The sequence below is a fragment of the Saimiri boliviensis genome, chromosome 12 (assembly GCF_048565385.1).
Source record: "Saimiri boliviensis isolate mSaiBol1 chromosome 12, mSaiBol1.pri, whole genome shotgun sequence".
In the NCBI taxonomy this organism is placed as follows: domain Eukaryota; kingdom Metazoa; phylum Chordata; class Mammalia; order Primates; family Cebidae; genus Saimiri; species Saimiri boliviensis.
Genome location: NC_133460.1, coordinates 10249080 through 10267126, shown reverse-complemented (window position 1 = coordinate 10267126; position 18047 = coordinate 10249080). Strand labels below are relative to the sequence as shown.

The window sequence follows — 18047 nt, the reverse complement described above, 5'->3', positions numbered from 1 at the left end:
CTCCATGAGGATGGCTGGCAGCGCCTCCTATGACTGGGGGAGGCGGCTGGCGGTGCCGAAGAGCAGCATCGCCATCTGAACCTATGTGCATGACTCTTCTGCTCTGATGCCAAACACACCCCAGGGGACTCTTCCTGGCCCAAAACTGGGGGACACATTAGCCCAATGTGTGCTCTTCTTCCCACCACCCTTTCAGGCAGCACCGACTCCCATCTCCCCAAATGCTGGACAGGAAGAGAACTTTCAAGTAACGTCAGATTTAAAGGAAACTTATTATACAAGAAAGGTTTTGCAAGATCTAAGGTACCATGTGGCATGTAAATACATGCCATAGGAATAGTATATATTACCATATGATTCTTAACTGTAACAGCTTGATGAAGACAAGAATAAAAACACCATTGGAAGGCTGGACATGGTGGCTCATGTCTGTAATCCCAGCACTTTGGGAGGCTGAGGTGAGCTGATCACTTGAGGTCAGGAGTTCAAGACCAGCCTGGCTAACATGGTGAAACCTGGTCTCTAATAAAAATACAAAAATTCGCTGCGCATGGTGATGCACACCTGTAATCCCAGCTACTTGGGAGGCTGAGGCAGGAGAATCACTTGAACCTGGGAAACAGAGGTTGCATGAGCCGAGATCACACCACTGTACTCCAGCCTGGGTGACAGAGTGATCTTTTGTATCAAAACAACAACAACAACAACAAAACAAAAAAACCCCCACGATTGGTGTCTCTGTGTTAGTGATTTAAAAAATATTTTAAAAATAATGCTTGCATATTGAGAAAAAGCCCCACCTAACGATAGAAGTGAAAATAAATGACCTTCCTTTCCCCTGTCCCAGCCTCCTCCCTGGAGCTCAGTAATACGGTGACTCCTGTGTCTGCAAAGTATTTCATACACACCACATCCTCAGGGGTATTCATTCCTGTGTCCTCAGCCAGTTTTGTTTTTTTCCCCAAGTGACTTTACAGGTCTTTATTAGCACATACAAGCTTCTAGCTGACTGCTTCACCAGCATTCTGAACATCATCAGACAGACTGATGTCCATGTTTCCAGCTTGCTTCCCTGTGGGAAGAGGTTGCTGGACGCAAATGTTGAGAGCACCTGCACCCAGAAGCAGAGATCTCTGCTCAGGCGGATGAACATAAACCCTTGTTCTGAGAGAAGGACAGGTGTCTACTATCAAGAGCTCCACTTCCACCAGCTCATGGGAAAGGAAGTGACAGGATGCAATGAGTCAATATTCCCGATCCCCAGGTTTCTAGGAATGTGAGCATGAAGTACAGACATACAGCTGGGCCTAAAGCGCCTCCACTCTGTGGCTCACCCTCTGCTCCTCACCCAGACTCTAGCGTTGAACTGCCCCACGGTCCAGGCTTGGGTTTTCTCCATCTTAACTTTTTGTACCTCTCACCACTCCTGAAGGTAATCTTTTGTGTGCAGGGTGTCCACCATCTGTGAATTCTTTCTAAGTTATTTTATACAGTATAATTTTATATAATAAGATCCTAAAAAAAGCTACCTCAAAGGTGAGAAACTAGGTCTACTTGTGAAAAGCAAGAGTTAAACGTACTAAGGGAGTAATGGGAAAGCAGCGTGCGCTGGGTGAGCATCTCGTCTCATCTCGGTGCTGCCTTAAGGCATCAAAGCACAAGTTATGCTGGCGGTTCTCCAGCGGCACGTCACTGGGAAGCTTTGCTAAATGCTGGCTGGCCCTGCATCAGGGTCTGGGTTTACTTGACCCTCACACTTGGTTCTGCAGGAGCTCCCCAGAAGGCGCGTGTGGCCTGGCCTGTCTGACATGCTCTCCTCTTCTCTACTGGTGAGACTTCTAAGGGACACTTAGTGGGATATCCTTTATAGGGATCGCAGTCGCCCACTTCTCCGGTTACTGCTGATGAGTGCACTGTGGGCACTTGGCCAGAGCTAGACTTTGGGGTCCCCTCCCTGAGTCTGGACTTGGGACAGAGAGGAGGAGCAGGTCATTCTAACTTGGCTGTGCTCTCCTGTGAGACTGTGGGACACTTCAGTGGCCTCAGTTCAACTGCACTTCTAAGTTCAGTTGGTCTGCTATGATTCCACTGGTAACCACAACAGGGTCTCTGGTGGAAGAGCAGGGAAGCCCCTTGCACCATGTCTGGGGAAGAGATGTCTCTGCGGTATGGCATTCGAAATGTTGTTCCCTTGTTATTACTTCTCTTCCTGCTTGAACTCATTATTAAATTAGTTCCAGCATAATCTTAGATTTTCCTAGAAGGATTAGGCATTTCTGCTCTTAAATATTCAGACTCATAGGACTTGATCAGCTGATACCTGGGTTTCATTTTATGTCTGGATTATCTATTTTTCTAGCTGTTTCTTTCTTTTTTTCAAGAGATGGGGTCTTGCTATGGTACCCAGGCTAGACTCAAACTCCTGGGCTCAACTGATCCTCCTGCTTTGGCCTCCAAAGTAGCTGGGACTACAGGTTCATGCCACCATGCCTGGCTTACTTGTTTCTTAATACAGTCAAGATGAGAATACAAAATTCAATGATCCTGAATTACTTTACACTAAAGGGGGATTGGCAGACAGTTCCACAGCAGGGAGGTAGGAAAGATCACCAAGGAAGTAGAAATTTGTGGATAGGTCAATGTCATTGAGTAAGAATTGAACAGAAAAACTGAAAAAAATCCTCCAGAAAAAGGGAACAACCTGGTAGAAAAATCGGCAAATGATATCATCAGAAATAGAAACAGAAATGGCTCCTACGAATGATATTCATCCTCGATAGCAAGAGAAACATAAACGGGACTCCTAAGAAACACTTAGACCCACTAGGGAACTGTTCTGGATTAAAACACTACTGAGATACGACTTTTCTCTTTTCTTTTTTTGAGACGGAGTCTTGCTTTGTCACCCAGGCTGGAGTACAGTGGAACAATCTCGGTTCACTGCAACCTCCGCCTCCTGGGTTCAAACAATTCTCCCGCCTCAGTCACGCAAGTAGCGGGGACTACAGGCGTGCACCACCATACCCAGCTAATTTTTTGTATTTTTAGTAGAGATGGGTTTTTACCGTGTTAGCCAGGATGGCCTCGATCTCCTGACCTCCTGATCCACAGGCCTCAGCTTCCCAAAGTGCTGGGATTACAGGTGTGAGCGACTGTGTCTGGTCGAGATACTACTTTTCTAGGCAGTTCTGCTACTCAGATGCAGCTCTCTAAGGAGATAGGCTGTTGTGTGGTGTAAGCTGGTACAGGCCCTAAGGCCAGTGGTGTGGGCATCTGCTAAGCCACAGGACATCACTGGGACCCATCAGCATCCCCTTCTCAGTGTTTTTCTAAATGTATACATGTGCAAAATGGCAAAAGCATGTTACTCACTGTGTCATTGTCTAATTAGCAAAAGATTGAAAACCACCAAAATGTTAATCAACAGGAGGCTGGTTCAGTAAGTTATAACATTCATATAATGAAAAGCTGGTTTAAAGGTAACAAGGAAGTTTGCTATTAACCCATATGGAAGAATCACCAAGATAAGCTATTAAATGGAAAAAGCAAGAGACATGACAGTGTGTACAAGATGCCACCACTTATGTGAAAAAGAATGAGGAAATCAGGAGACAATGTCCTCTATGCGATATTTCTGCCAAAAATGTATGAAATGAAACTATTATGAGGAGACAATTAAACACGGCCAACTTGAGTACTTGAGTGACAGCCTATAAAACAACCAGTCTATACCCTCAAAACGTCAATTTCATGAAAGATTAAAAAAAAAAAAGAAGGACGAAGGAAGGAAGGAAGGAAGGAAAGAAGGCAGGCAGGCTGGCAGGCAGGCAGGCAGGCAGGCAGGCAGGCAGGCAGGCAGGCTGGCCAATGGACTGACCAGGGAATTGTTCTTGATGAAAAGAAACTAGCTAGAAGTGATGGCTCACACCTGTAATCCCAGCACTTTGGGAGGCCAAGGCAGGCAGATCACCTGAGGTCAGGAGTTCAAGACCAGCCTGGCCAATATGGTGAAACCCAGTCTCTACTCAAAATACAAAAATTAGCCAGGTGTGGTGGCGCATGCCTGTAATCTCAGCTACTCGTGAGACCTAGGCACGAGAATCACTTGAACCTGGGAGGTGAAGTTTGCAGTGAGCTGAAAATGTGCCACTACATTCCAGCCTGGGTGACACAGGAAGACTCCAGCTCAAAAAAAAAAAAAACAGCCTGGAGAGAAATAACAGTGAAATGTAATGCATGACGCTTTACTGGATCCTGGATTGGAAAAAAACAGCTCTAAAGGACATTCCTGGGGCAACTGGAGAAATGTGAATATAAAGTGCATCTTGGATGTTGGCATTGTCACTGATTCATTTCCTGAAGTGTCATAACTCTGCTGTGGCTGTGCAGGAGAATGCCCTAGGCCTTAGGAGAGTGACGTCTAAATATGCAGGGTTGAAGCATCATGTCTACAATAAACTCACAAATATTCAGGAAAAATACACACGCAGCAAGAGAGAAAGCAGACTTTGCAGTGAGAACAGCTGGCAAATCGACATGGAGGGTGGATGGGTGTCCCTGCACTGTTCTTTCAACTCCTCTCATAATTTAGAAACTTCAAAATCTCGAGTAGAGAGAGAATGCATTTGTGTGTGCTGAAGAAATGGGAGAAATGGTAAGATGCCATGTTTGCTGAAGGGCAGCCATGGAACTGAGGAGACAGGACATGGTCAATCTTCACTCTAGAGGACTGTTCCCCTTTTGAATCTTGGAACATGTGAGTGTGTTACCTGTTAATTAAGGAAACACATGATAACACTCTGCCGCCCAAGTGTGATTGAGCTGGCTCTGCACCGCGTCACTCTGCTGTGGGTCTGCCCTGTGCACTGTGCAATAGGTGGCTGCATCCAGCACCTGCTGGGGTCCAGCAGCACCCTCCTCCCAAACTGTGACAACAGAAAATGTGTCTGGACTCTGTCCCATGTGCCCTATGGGGCAGAATTAACCCGGGTAAGAAGCCCAGAGCTTTGCAAACAGGCCTAGGGAAAAGTGGCAGTACCTGAGTGCTCACCCCATCTTTATGAATGTAGTTTCCCAGCACAGTTCATCTATAAAGGTGCAGCCATACCTATACCACAGAATGGCAAATATTCAAGCTTTGCATCCATTATAAAACAAAATCTACAATTGCATCTGACAAGATCAACTGAATTTGGCTACAAGACATTTCCCGTATTTTGATGTTTCGTACTCTGAAGAGCACGGTCAGAGAAGGCCAGGATCTGAAAGTGGCGTCCCGCCCGTGTTGACTCACCCTGTCCCCAGACAGCAGGCAGTTCCCACTGGGGCTCCAACTGAGCACGGTGATGTCGGCCGTGTGTGTCGGGGACACCGGGTGCTGCTCCTTGTCCTGCTTGTTAAACACTGTCACTTCTCCAGTCTCCCAGCCCACAGCTAGCACCAGCCGCGTCGGATGCCAGCACAGGGAAGCAACTCGGAACGGCCTCTCAACGTGTGTATCCGGCACGCACTCCCCCTGCATTGGGCAAGAGATAAAATCCCGCAGTTCAGCGAGGGACAGCTCCTTCAAGAACGTCTGTCTAATCTGTGGACTCCAAGTAGGTGACAAGTTACTTGTTAAGGTAATGTTCTCAGTAGGCTCTTTAACTGTTCATAAACACATACCAACCTGGCTCCTAGCTGAGCTACTAAAGCAGAAGGTTACCTGCATTTAGTTGACAACCCCGACCACAGTGTCAAGGAGTGCCACCTCCTCCCCATGGCTGCTGGATGGCTGGCACGTATCTTAGTGGGTGTGGCTGGGTTCCATGAAACCTTATTTACAAAAACCAGCAGTGAGCCAGTCGGTGAGGTTTGTCGCCACAAGGGTCTCAAGTGTGGTCCAGAGACTCCATGACCCTTTTAGGGCTCTGAAAGGTGAAAATTATTTTCAGAATGATACTGACAGTTTGGGTGCCATTCATACTCTCCTTCTCTCACCAGTTTACAGTGGAGCTTTTCTAAGGCTGTGTGATATGGTGATGTCACTGATGACAGCTCGTGAGATATGTGCTGTTTTCTTTTCTCTCTCTTTTTTTTTTTTTGAGACAGAGTCTTGCTCTGTCACCTGTAGGCTGGAGTGTAGTGGTGCAATCTTGGCTCAATGCAACCTCTGCTTTCTGGGCTCAAGCGATTCTTCTGCCTCAGCCTCCCGAGTAGCTGGGACTACAGGTGTGTGCCACCACGTCCAGCTAATTTTTGTATTTTCAGTAGAGAAGGGTTTCACCATATTAGCCAGGCTGGTCTTGAACTCCTGACCTCGTGATCCACCTGCTTGGGCCTCCCAAAGTGCTGTGATTACAGGTGTGAGCCACCATGCCTGGCCTTGTGCTGTGTTTTCTAAGATTTTCTAAAGAAGTAGTAGCTTTGGGGAAGACATAATGTGTTTTCAGAGATTAACTTGGTTTGCCCCCAGTTCTTCCACTGGGCTTAGGGGCCATCTTCTGTGATCTCATCATTATCCGATAGATCGTTATTTTGAAATCCTAAAGCTTTTCTTGTGCCAACTGGAAACACAAAAATACGCTGTTGACTAGTTTTATAATAGTATGCTTTAGATCTTCTAAATTAAAAAAATTTTGTAAAACTTCTCTAATTTTGGAATTTAAAAATATTTATTCTTTAAAAAAAATCCTATTTACAATACATGTTACAGACTCCTGCAAGGGAGAATCTACTCAAAAAAAAAAATGGGCAAAACTGGGCTTGGTGCTGGGCTAGCATGAGCCATAAGGCTGGCATGGCCTTTGCAGAGCTGCCAATGTACGGAGCAGCCTGCCAGCAGTCAGAGGAGCTGCTGACCAGCACCGCAGCAGCCGTAACGGCGCGTGCACGCGTGCGCGCGTGTGTGTGTGTGTGTGTGTGTGTGTGTGTGTGTGTATATGTGTTGGGGTTGGGCGTGGAGGCGGGGCAGCTCCTGAGGAAGAGGCTGCTTAGCCACTTTCACCTGAAGGATTAATGCATCAATTATGCAAATGGATGAGGCAGTGTCTTCTTTGCAGGTAGCGCAGCATGTGCATGGCTGGAAGGCTGAGGAAGGGTGTGAAGGCTGTGTCAGCATCAGGGAAGGAGAGTGTGATGTGACAGGTGGCAGGGCAAGAACTGGGGGGTGCTGAGGGTCACATCAGGGACTCCATGCTCACCCAAAGAGCAACACAGGGCCAGGGAGGTGGGAGCAGGCCGTGATTCCATCTGTGAGGCCAAAAGACAGGCCACACCTGGCTGCCATGTGGAGTAGAGGAGGCCTGTAAGGGTACAGCTGCCACAATAGGAAGCTGTGCTGGTGTCCAGGACAGCGAGATGGGAGTCTGGAGGAGGGAAAGGTGGATGGAAGGGCGAGAAGTAGCACACTCGCCAGAGGTTCCAAGGGAGAAACTGGGAGGATATGGTGATGGATTACAAGGCAGGGGAGTGAGAGATGTCAATAGCCATGCCCAGGTTCCTGTTCTGGAAATCAGGACAAAGGGGATACCTTTCATTGAGATGGGAGGTGCCCATCTCAGTGAGCAGGAGGTATGAGGGAGATATGAGGCAGGGAGGGGTGGGGAACAATTTCAGTTCAGTCTTGTGGCTCCTTGAAACATCCCAGAGACATCAGGAAGGCAGCTGGGTCCCTAAGCTTACAGCTCTGAGGCAACTTCTAGGCAGGAGACGTTATGTCTGCAAGCCACTGGGCATGCTCAGATCACAGGAGAAGGAAGAAAGAAAGAGGCGCCTTGAGCAAGCTCTGCAGAAGGCCACGGTATTCACAGGCTGGAAACCGAGGAAGAGCTGGCAAAGCCATGGAGGCCTGGCAGGGAATGCCCCACCCCTGTGCTCTCGGCATGTTTCCCAGAGGACTTCACAGGAGTATGGCACAGACCAGGACTCCAAAGCACTCAGAGGGTGACACCAAGAGGCAAGTGATGACTGTCGCTGCTTGGGTGAAGTTGTGGCGGCAACAGGGAGCCTGCAGAGGGCTGAAGAATGAGTGGAGGAGGAAACACCATTTTCTTTGCGGAGTATGAGGGCACTGAGCACTGAGAGGCAGCTGTGGAAGTTTGAGGAGCTTGGAGAAGCTGTTAGAGGTTGAATTGTGCCCCCACAAAGATATGTACAAGTCCTATCTCCTGGTCCTTGTGACGTAGCCTCCTTTGGAAATAGGGTCTTTGCAGATGTGGGCAAGCTAAGACAAGGTCATTAGAGCAGGCCCTAGTTAAACATGCCTGGCGTCCTTTTAGAAAGAGAAGACAGGCAGAGGAGAAGGCTGTGCGACAGCAGAGGCAGGGCCGGGGTGGCACATGTGCCAGCCAGGGAGCACCAAGGCTTGCTGGGAACAGCAGGAGCAGGCCAGCAGCTCGGAGCAGACTCTCCCCTCAGCCTCCGCAGGCAGCAGGCCCTGCTGACACCTGACCTTGCAGTTCAGGCCTCCAGGGCCACCAGAGTACCTTGCTGTTGTTTTCTGCCACCCAGTTTGTGGGAATGATTGGAGTTCCAAACGGCCACTGTGGAGCACAGAGGAGGGTGCTGACAGAGGAGGCTGCCTCAGGATCCACAAGCAGCACTGTGAGGCCATTTCTGGTGGTGACCGTGAACTGACAGCGCTTGATGCTGATAAGCATTAGCATTCCTAAACACATCTCCATGCCAACAGCCAGGGTGAAAGAACCGCCCACATACGAGGGCTTTTATAACACCAGGATTTGACCTCTGTGCAAACTGATGATGGATGTTGTTTTCTTCATAAATAGAGTTTGTTTGAAAACATACACATTCACACACATATGTACCACATGCACACATGTGTGGGCACACACACGCACATACACCCCCCCACAAATACATGCACATAGATGCACACACATACACACACAGATCCACACATACAGATGCACATACACCCCAACATGTATACAGACATACACACCCATATGCACACACACCTGCACACACAGATGCACACATACCTGCACACACAGATGCACACATACATGTGCACATCAATACACCCCCAACATACATACACACACATACAGATGCATGCACACCCATATGCACACACGTGCACACACAGATGCACACATATACATGTGCACATCAATACAGCCCCAACATACATACACACACAGATGCGCACACACCACAACATGTATACAGATGCACACACCCATATGCACACACACGTGCACACACAGATGCACACATATACATGTGCGCATCAATACACCCCCAACATACATACACACACAGATGCGCATACACACACCCCAACATGTACACAGATGCACACACACCCATATGCACACACACGTGCACACACAGATCCACACATATACATGAGCGCATCAATACACCAACATACACACAAACATACAGATGCACGCACACACCCATATGCACACACATACATATGCTCATACACACACCCCAACACACACACACACCCATATGCACACACACATACACACCCATATGAACACACACATACACACAGATGCACACATACACACACCAACACACACAGGGGCACATACACACACACACACCCATATGCACAAACACGCACACACACATGAGAACAACAACAATAATTATAAAGGTCAGAAGCTACCACAGTCAGGCTCCTTGCTTCTGAGCACTCACCTGCTCCAGGTAAATATCTACACTGCCTGTCGAAGTGGTGCTGATGTAGGCAACTGCCAGGAACGGATGGACGGGGTGCCAGCTGATGTGTGAGGGTGACCCTGCTGCATCTGGGGCTTCTATCCGGTGGTCAAAATAGAGGGCCATGACGGAACTCAGGCCTGGTCAGCACTGAAACCTGCAAGGGGAAAAAAATGACCAAGTCCAGTTGGTTTTAAAGAAGACAAACAATCCAGCAAGAAACTGAAGGTGAAAAGGAAAAATTAAAAAAAAAAAGAAAAACAAAATGTACATGGAACAACAAAAGGGAAGCATCCCAAACCCGCAATCGCAAGACCATTGGCAACTTGAAAACGCCTTGTGGGCCGAGCAGGCTACCTGATGTGAGGGGAATGCCAACAGGGAGAAATGTAGCATGAGAAGCAGGGGTTAGACCCAGAATTATTCAGGGTGTGACAGAAACGAATACAGCTCACTACCAGCAGAGGAGGAAAGAAAGAAGAGCCCTGCAGCCTAAACCACACGTGCAATCCTCGGTAATTGTCATTCCAGTCACTGAGGAACAGTTTCTGTATCTGCACTTGCCTTTTTTTCCTTTTTAGACAAAGTCTCACTCTAGCCCAGGCTAGAGTGCAGTGGTATGATCACGGCTCACTGCAGCCTCAAACTCCTGAGCTCAAGTGAGCCTCCTACCTCAGCCTCTCAAATAACTGGGACTACAGACAAACACTACCACACCCAGCTAATTTTCAAATAACTTTTGTAGACATAAGGTTTTGCTATGTTGCTCAGGCTGGCCTCAAACTCCTGAGCTCAGGCAATCCTCCTGCCTTGGCCTCCCAAAGTGCTGGGATTACAGCCATGAGCCACTGCGCCAAGCCTATAGGTGCTTTTTAAACAACATTTTCAAACAAAACAAAAGCAAACTGCTCCAGAAGATAGTACTGGCACAGAAAAAACCAGTACTCAATTTCCAGTAAGGCATAAAATCCAAGACTGTCTTCTACCTCTGACTCAGGTGGTAGAAGACAGAAGCCTTCCTCTATTAGAGAGTCAAGAACACACAGCCACAGCAGCTTCGAGATGTTGAGCTTGATCAGTCATGTGAACTGAATCTCTCTCATTCTTCCTTTCAGATCTGGAAAAGAGATACATATTGTCCCTTTTCAGGAGGGGTAGGGTGATAAATGAAGTGACAGTCTGGTTACTGCTCACTTTTTTACACCTCAGTCAATTTGGGGAAGTTAATTGGCAGAGAAAAGCTTATTTGTAGACTGGTCTGCCACCATTTAAAATTACTCAGGCTGGGCGTGGGGGCTCATGCCTATAATCCTAGCACTTTGGGAGGCCGAGGTGGGCAGATTGCCTGAGCTCAGGAGTTCAAGACCAGCCTGGGCAAAATAGCGAAACCCCCCTCTACTAAAAATACAAAAAATTTGCTAGGTGCGATGGTGCATGCCTATAATCCCAGCTATTCAGGAGGCTGAGGGAGAAGAATCGCCTGAACCCAGAAGATCAAGGTTGCAGTGAGCTGAGATCCTGCCATTGTACAGAGTACAGAGTACAATCTCTGTCTCAGACTGTGTCTGACACTGCCAGACTCTATCTCAGAAAAAAAAAAATTCAATTTCATATCCATTATGACAACTATCAGAAAAATAGAGGATGTGGAGAAACTGGAATGCTTGTACACTACTGCTGGGAATGTAAAATGGTATAGTGGCTGTGAAGAAGTCTGGCTGTTCCTAAAAACATGAAACACAGAATTACCATTTGATCCATCAATTCCACTTTTGGGTAAATAGTTCAAGTATTGAAAGAAACCTGAACAGGTATTTATACACCCATGTTCACAGCAGCATCATTCACAATAGCTAAAAAGTAGAGGCAATCCAAATGTCTATTGATGGGTAAGTGCACAAAATGTCTATTTGTATAGTGGAATATTATTTAGCCTTAAAATTCTGATACATGTTACAAAATGGATGAAGCTTGAAGACAATATGCTAAATGAAATAAACCAGACACAGAAAGACAAATGCTGTATGATTCACTGATATGAGGAACCCAGAGTAGTCAAATATGATAGAGACAGAAAGTAACTAGGTGTGGTGGCTCACGCCTTAAATCCCAAGACTTTGGGAGGCTGACACAGGCAGACTGCTTGAGGTCAGGAGTTCCAGACCAGTCTGGCCAACATAGTGAAACACTATCTCTACTAAAAATATAAAAAAAATAGCTGGGTGTGGTGGCGTGCACCTGTAATCCCAGCTACTCGGGAGGCTGAGGCAGGGGAATTGCTTGAACGAGGGAGGTGGAGGTTGCAGTGAGCAGAGATTGTGCCACTGCACTCCAGCCTGGGCGACAGAGAGAGACTCCAACTCGAAAACAAAAAGAAAGAAAGTAGAAGGGTGGTTGCCAGGGGCTGGTGGAGGAGGAATGAGCAAGAATTTCTGTTTGGGATGATCAGAAAGTTCTGAAGAGGACTGTGGTGATGGTTATACAACATCATGGATATACTTAATGCCCCTGAGCTGTATGCTTACACATGGCTGAAATAGCAAACTTTGTATTATGCATATTTAGCCACCATTAAAAAGTATTAGGCTGGGCACAGTGCTTCACATCTGTAATCTCAACATTTTGGGAGGCCAAGGGGGAGGATTACTTGAGCCCAGAGGTTTGAGACTCATCTAGGTAATATAATCTTGTCTCTAGAAAAAATTTAAAAATTAACTCGGCATGGGGGTGTATACCTGTAGTTCCAGGTCTCAGGAGGCCAAGGTAGGCAGACTGTTTGAGGCCAGGAGGTTGAGGCTGCAGTGAGCTGTGACTGCAGCACTACAATACAGCCTGGGTGACAAAGAGAGACCCTGTCTCAAACAAACAAACAAACAAAAAATTGTTCAAAAATATTAGAGACCTGAAAAGTTCTATCAGGAGAGAAGGGCACAATGGACTATGCTGTTTGCTTTCATCAGGACACAGACTATAGGAGTGGAAACTGGGAAGACTAGTTTGGATCTGCAGGACACACTCTTCCATGAGAAGCTGGAAGGTATGTATGAGTGAACCATCATATCTCAAATGCTGCTTTTCTCCTATGAATATATGCCCTGAATACTAAACACAGTCATAATTTTTGCTCTTACCACCACAGACTAGATTGGCAGACTATGGCCTTGGTGGTGTGGCCGCTTCCCTCTCCAGGCTCTCACCTGGCTGGTGGAGCAGGAGGCGGGTGGGAGTCAGAGGAGGGCAGACCCCAGCCTCCTGCACATACATCACTTAGGAGACATCTACACTGGGTAGGGCTCTGGTTTCTTTGAATAAAGTCCTCATGCAAACCTTCAAATAAGGTCATTAAAAGTTAAAACACACCAGAACAGACCAGGCACAGTGGCTCATGCCTATAATCTCTATAAGCACTTTGCGGGGGAGCTGAGGTGGGAGGATCATTTGAGGTCAGTAGTTCAAGAACAGCCTGGCCAACATGATGAAACCCTGATGCTACTAAAAATAAAAAAAAAAATACAAAAAAATTAACCAGGTGTGGTGGCGCACACCTGTAATCCCAAGTACTCTGGAGGCTGAGACAGAAGAATCACTTGAACCTGGGAGGCAGAGGTTGTAGTGAGCCGAGATAGCAGCACTGCACTCTAGCCTGGATAACAGAGTGAGACTTCGTCTCAAAGAACAACAACAAAAACCCACAAACAAACAAATAAACACCAGATCAAAATCTGGGCAATTTAAAATAGCAAAAGAAACCTTCAAATTAAAAAATATACATTTTACTTGTTTAGAGACAGGACCCCCAGGCTGGAGAGCAGTGGTGTGATCATGGCTCACTGTAGCCTTGAACTCCTGGGCTGAAGTGATCCTCCTGCCTCAGTCTCCAAAGCAGCTGGGATTATCTCTCAAAATGAGTTTTTACATGTTGCAACCAGCCAAGGTTATAAATCCTGGGCTATGGGAAATGAGTATCTAACAAGTTTACTCTGTGAAAATATTTCTGTGAAAAATGAGTGATGCATTAGCACAACACTTTGTAATAACTATGAAGTCTAACCGATCTAATTATTTTCTTTCCTGCCTGGGGTTTTTCTAGGTTACCCCTGCTTCGGGTAAGGGGGCTCTTTCAGGGCTTAATGGTTTGCTGTTGTCCTGTGCTTCTGCCCAGTGTCCCCACACAACGTTACACTTCGTGGCTGCATTTAGACTTTACTGTAAATGTGTGTTTCACTGCTCACACACTGTCGCCCATGTTATCTTCCCCACAGATTGGGAGGAACCCAGTATTCCCAGTCCCTTGAAACAGTGCCTGGCACAGAACAGGCCTCACACAGATGAAGCTGTGTATTAGCAAGGAAAGATATTCTTCCTGTTGTTAGTTATTAATATAAGAAATGGGTTGCAGGCCTGCTTGAATGAGTTTCATTTTTACACAATGTATTAACATAACTGTTCATAGCTCCTTCCACCTGTATTTAACAAGTTCCGAAAGAGTATTATCTGTGGAGTTAAAAAAGAAAAGTGAACACAAGAAGGAGAGATGGCTAACCATAAACTAGGTACTTGATGACAATCTATAGCAGCATCAGTTTGGAGACAAGTATCCTCCCTTTCCTTGAAGCAAAGTCCTAGTCTCTGGAACACAAAACTGGGAAATGTATCAACTTTGGGGAACCGGAGAAACACTGTATTTATCCTAACCGATTTCCTCCTCTCACGTCCAGGTGCCTCCGTTAAACCAGCTTTTGGGAAAATCTGTGAAGCCCATTCAGCTAAGCGGCGCATGGTCACCGGGCTCTGCGCAGCCTTCCTCCTCGGCGACGCTGAGCAGGGAACCCCAGGACAGGGCTCCACGGCGGACTCTCCCGGGCAGGCGCCCCGGGCCACCCTACAAAGCCTCGCCCTCCAGGCCGCAGTCCAGAGCCTCCGGCCTGCTCGGGGTCCGCGCTGCCTCCAGCGGACCGTACTGAGAAACCATTCGCTGGCGGGTCGATGCAACGCGACCCTCAGGACACCCCGGCGTGTGACCAAGCATAAAGCGTTTCTGTTTTGGTCCTCTCGTCTGCCCCGCTTCACCTGCGGGGTGACCCGGCCCGCCCATTCCAAAGGGACTCGCCCTGTGATCCACGGCGATTCCAGGCCGTGCCGGGACGGCGGCCAACGTCCCACTGGCGATCTGGACCCCGCGCCGAGTCCGCCCCAGCCTCGATGGGACCGGCAAGGGGCTGCGGGGACTCGGCGGCGAAGGCATCGTGGGAGGAGACGGGAGGGTCCCGACGCGCGCCCCAAGTCAGGTCCTCGGCCCCAAACCCCCGCCTGGCTCCTAAGGACCTGGGTCGGCCGCCCCAGTCCCAAGGCCACTTACCTCGGCCTGGCCGCCGAGCCGCCGCGCGTTGCCGGGACAACGGCGCGCCAGGAACGCGGAAACAGCCGAAGGTGAGCGAGGCGGTGCCGACGACGCCCGAACCGCCCCAAGCGGCCGGAAAGAGCCGAAGGCGATCGGGCTCGCACCGGCGTCTCTTGACAGCCGAGCGCCGGGGCCCGCGTGATTCTGCTCCACGAGAGGGAAGCGGGACAAGCTTTTTCTAGGAGAGGCAGCGGCGCGGGGCGGGCGTCGGGTCCCCTTTGTATCGAGGCCGCGCTGTCACAGCCCGGATCCCGCGGGAGGCACTCCGGGGGGAGGAGGACCGCCGCAGCGTTCTCTTCTGGGCGCGTCCCCCTCCCGCGCACCCCGAGGCGGGGCCTTTCCACCGCGGGGCGGTCTCAGCCCGGGCCAGTCTGGGAGTGGAGGGCGCGGGGCGGGCGTTTCTGGAAAACGCGATGCGCTCGGCAGTGCCCTGAGCTGCTGGGTAGCGGGGGGCGTCTGTCCACCTCCGGGGCCCGGACGCCGGGGAAGGGAGGGAGGCAGGGAGCGCCCCCCGCCCCCAGAAAGCAGCTGGCGGCCGGGCGGATCGCTGGAGCCCAGGAGTTCGAGACCAGCCTGGGCAACACGACGAGATCCTGTCTCTACGAAAATTAGCCGGGCGCGGTGGCGCCTGCAGTCTCGGCTACAAGAGGCTGAAGGAGGCGGGTCGCCCGAGCCCCGGGAGGCGGAGACCGCAGCGAGCCGAGCTCGCGCCCATGCACTCCAGCCTGGGCGACAGAGAACAGAAAAAGAGAAAAAGAAAGGCTCTAATTGGAGCCGGGGGCGGTGGTTCACGCTTGTAATCCCAGCCATGTGGGAGGGTAAGGCGGGCGGATCACTGGAGGTCAGGAGTTCGAGACTAGCTTGGCCAACATGGTGAAAACCCGTCTGCACTGCAAAAGAAACCGGCGGGCGTGGCGGCGCGCGCCTGGAATCCCAGCTGCTCGGGAGGCTGAGGGAGGAGACTCGCTTGGACGCGGCAGGCGGGACTGCACGGAGCTCAGACTGCGCGGCTCGGCCACGCTAACGCAGCGCAGAAGCACACACCCACCCCCCGGAAAAGGGTGCGCGTATCTGCCTCCCACGCCCCCACACTTCTCCTCAGAACTCAGGTTCGCGCCCGAAGCCAGACTCCGAGCTACCGCGGCGTTTTCTTCTCACGTATCCGTCAACACGGCCGCGGCCAATCACAGCCTGGGTGCTGGCCTATTGGCTGTCTGTCCACCAATCCAAAGACACGCATGGTCCGCAAGGTCGCGGGGCTGGCGTCACAACACTACTCGCGCCGCGGGCTCGCCTCCGACGATTTCCCCGGGCCGGTGCGTGCGAGCGCGCCCGCCTGGCGCTAGCCAATGGGAGCGCCGTTTTGGGGAGTCGCGCCCGAAGAAACCTTGGGCGTGCTCGCCTCCGCGCTTGTCGCCCCGCCCCGCGCGCCCGCGCGCCCCGGCCCCGCCCCCGCGTGCCGTCCGTGCGGTCCCCGCCGGCCGCCGTAGCCGGAACTGCTGCTGAGCGCGGCGGGCCGGCTTCTCGAGGCTGAGCGGCGGCAGCATCCGTGCTCGCAGCCCCCTCAGCCGCGCGCCGGCCCGCGGAGGGGACGTGACGGGTCGAGCGCCGGTCGGCCAGCTGCTTCCGAGGCGGACGACCGGCCCAGCGTCGCGGCCTCACTGCAGCCGGCGCTCGGGTGCCGGGGCAGCCGGGCCCGGCTAGTTCTGCGGGCGCCCGGGGAGGCCCCGGGGAGGCCCCGGGAAGCCAGGCTGCTGCCCGGCGTTGATGAAAAAGGTGACTGAGGCTGGGCGCTGGGGCTGTCATGGCGAGGCCCGCACCGGGGTCCTGTCGGGCGGCGCGGGAGAGCGCGGCGGGGCGTCACTGCCACAGCGCCCGGTGCAGCCCGGACTGGGCTCAGGGCGAGGAGGCTTCTGCTCCCCCATCCCGAGAGGCTAGCGGGTGCGGAGGGGGGTAGGGCTTGAGGAGACGGCGCCTCCGAGAACGGTCAAGTCCCGTTGAGGGTTCTCGCGAAAAGGGGGCCATCCCCGTGCTTGCTGGCCCTCGAGGCAAGGGTCCTTTCGGTGGCGAAAAGGGCGTCCCCGCGCTCGGACGGCGTCTTCGGTGCAGTGGCCGAGTCTGCTTGGCTCAAGTCCCGGGCGGCCTGCGGGCGGACAGGCCCCTGGGCAGCGGGGTTCCCTGCTTTCTAGCCCGAGGGAGGCCTCTGGGGTTCGGGTGTGCAGAAAGCGGCGCACTGAGAAGAGTGAGGCGTCCCCTGCCACGAAATCCCTGAAGTTGGGGTGCTGGTCGTGTGTGGTTTCCGTTCTTTGGCAGAGTTTTTAAAGTGATTCCCAAGATCAATTCCAGCGGGAGAAAACGGCCACGGATCATCGTGTATGTGGTCTGAACCCGGGGTGGGGGCACTATTGCGGCTTTGGACCCATTTTCCGATCCCTCGGAGGGAGACGTCCTCCTCCGCGTCCCTGTGTTTAATGGCCAGTGGGGGTGCCTCGGTCGAGTGTTCGTTGGCAGTAGAAATGTTCCCGTCCTCGGCAGCTGTGTTCAGCGCAGGCTCAGTGTCTGTGGAGGAATGGAATATTGAGCGTTTTCGGCTTCCTCGCACGTGCCCGTCCCTGTTTCTGGGCTGAAGCTGTTGGTGTGTACCCGATTCTCTGAGTTTAGTTTTGAGTCCTCTGCTTTCTGGGCTGCAGCATTTTTAGTCACTGCATTTTGTTGTTGACGTTTTTACAGGGCAGAGGGTAGCCAAGTTAATGCAAGAATTTCATTAGTCGTTGCCAAGAGTTTTAACACCATCGTCTTTGTACCGCTTCTTGCCCTTGGACCCGGACATACCCGGGCTGTCACTTTCCCGGGTGCTTCCAACCTGCTCCATGCAACAGGCTCCTTTGTTGCAAAAGCACTTTTAACTGGCAAATCCCCGCAGCAGCTCACATCTCCCACCCTGGGAAGAAGATTCCCAGAGTCC

General features: G+C 50.8%; 2 protein-coding genes across 5 annotated transcripts in view; one reads left to right on the top strand and one right to left on the bottom strand.

The window, feature by feature from the left end:
• Nucleotides 1-16236, bottom strand: part of IFT140 (intraflagellar transport 140) — a 105675-nt gene extending 89439 nt beyond the window's left edge. Inside the window, exons 1-4 of one of the 4 annotated variants that reach the window (XM_074381784.1) lie at nucleotides 15041-16236; nucleotides 10668-10798; nucleotides 9661-9838; nucleotides 5294-5515 (exon numbers count right to left, since the gene is read on the bottom strand). In XM_074381784.1, the coding sequence (XP_074237885.1) occupies nucleotides 5294-5515; nucleotides 9661-9807 (369 nt within the window). In that variant the 5' untranslated portion in view covers nucleotides 9808-9838; nucleotides 10668-10798; nucleotides 15041-16236. Of the gene's footprint in view, nucleotides 1-5293; nucleotides 5516-9660; nucleotides 9839-10667; nucleotides 10799-12416; nucleotides 12550-15040 lie in introns of those variants that run through there. The other 3 variants (XM_074381783.1, XM_003928378.4, XM_074381785.1) reach the window with 3 other exon arrangements.
• Nucleotides 16237-16562: 326 nt separating this feature from the next.
• CRAMP1 (cramped chromatin regulator homolog 1) overlaps nucleotides 16563-18047 on the top strand; it is a 60565-nt gene continuing 59080 nt past the window's right edge. The window contains exon 1 of the mRNA XM_074381782.1: nucleotides 16563-16858. The gene's annotated coding sequence lies outside the window, so the exon portion shown is untranslated. The remainder of the gene's footprint in view (nucleotides 16859-18047) is intronic.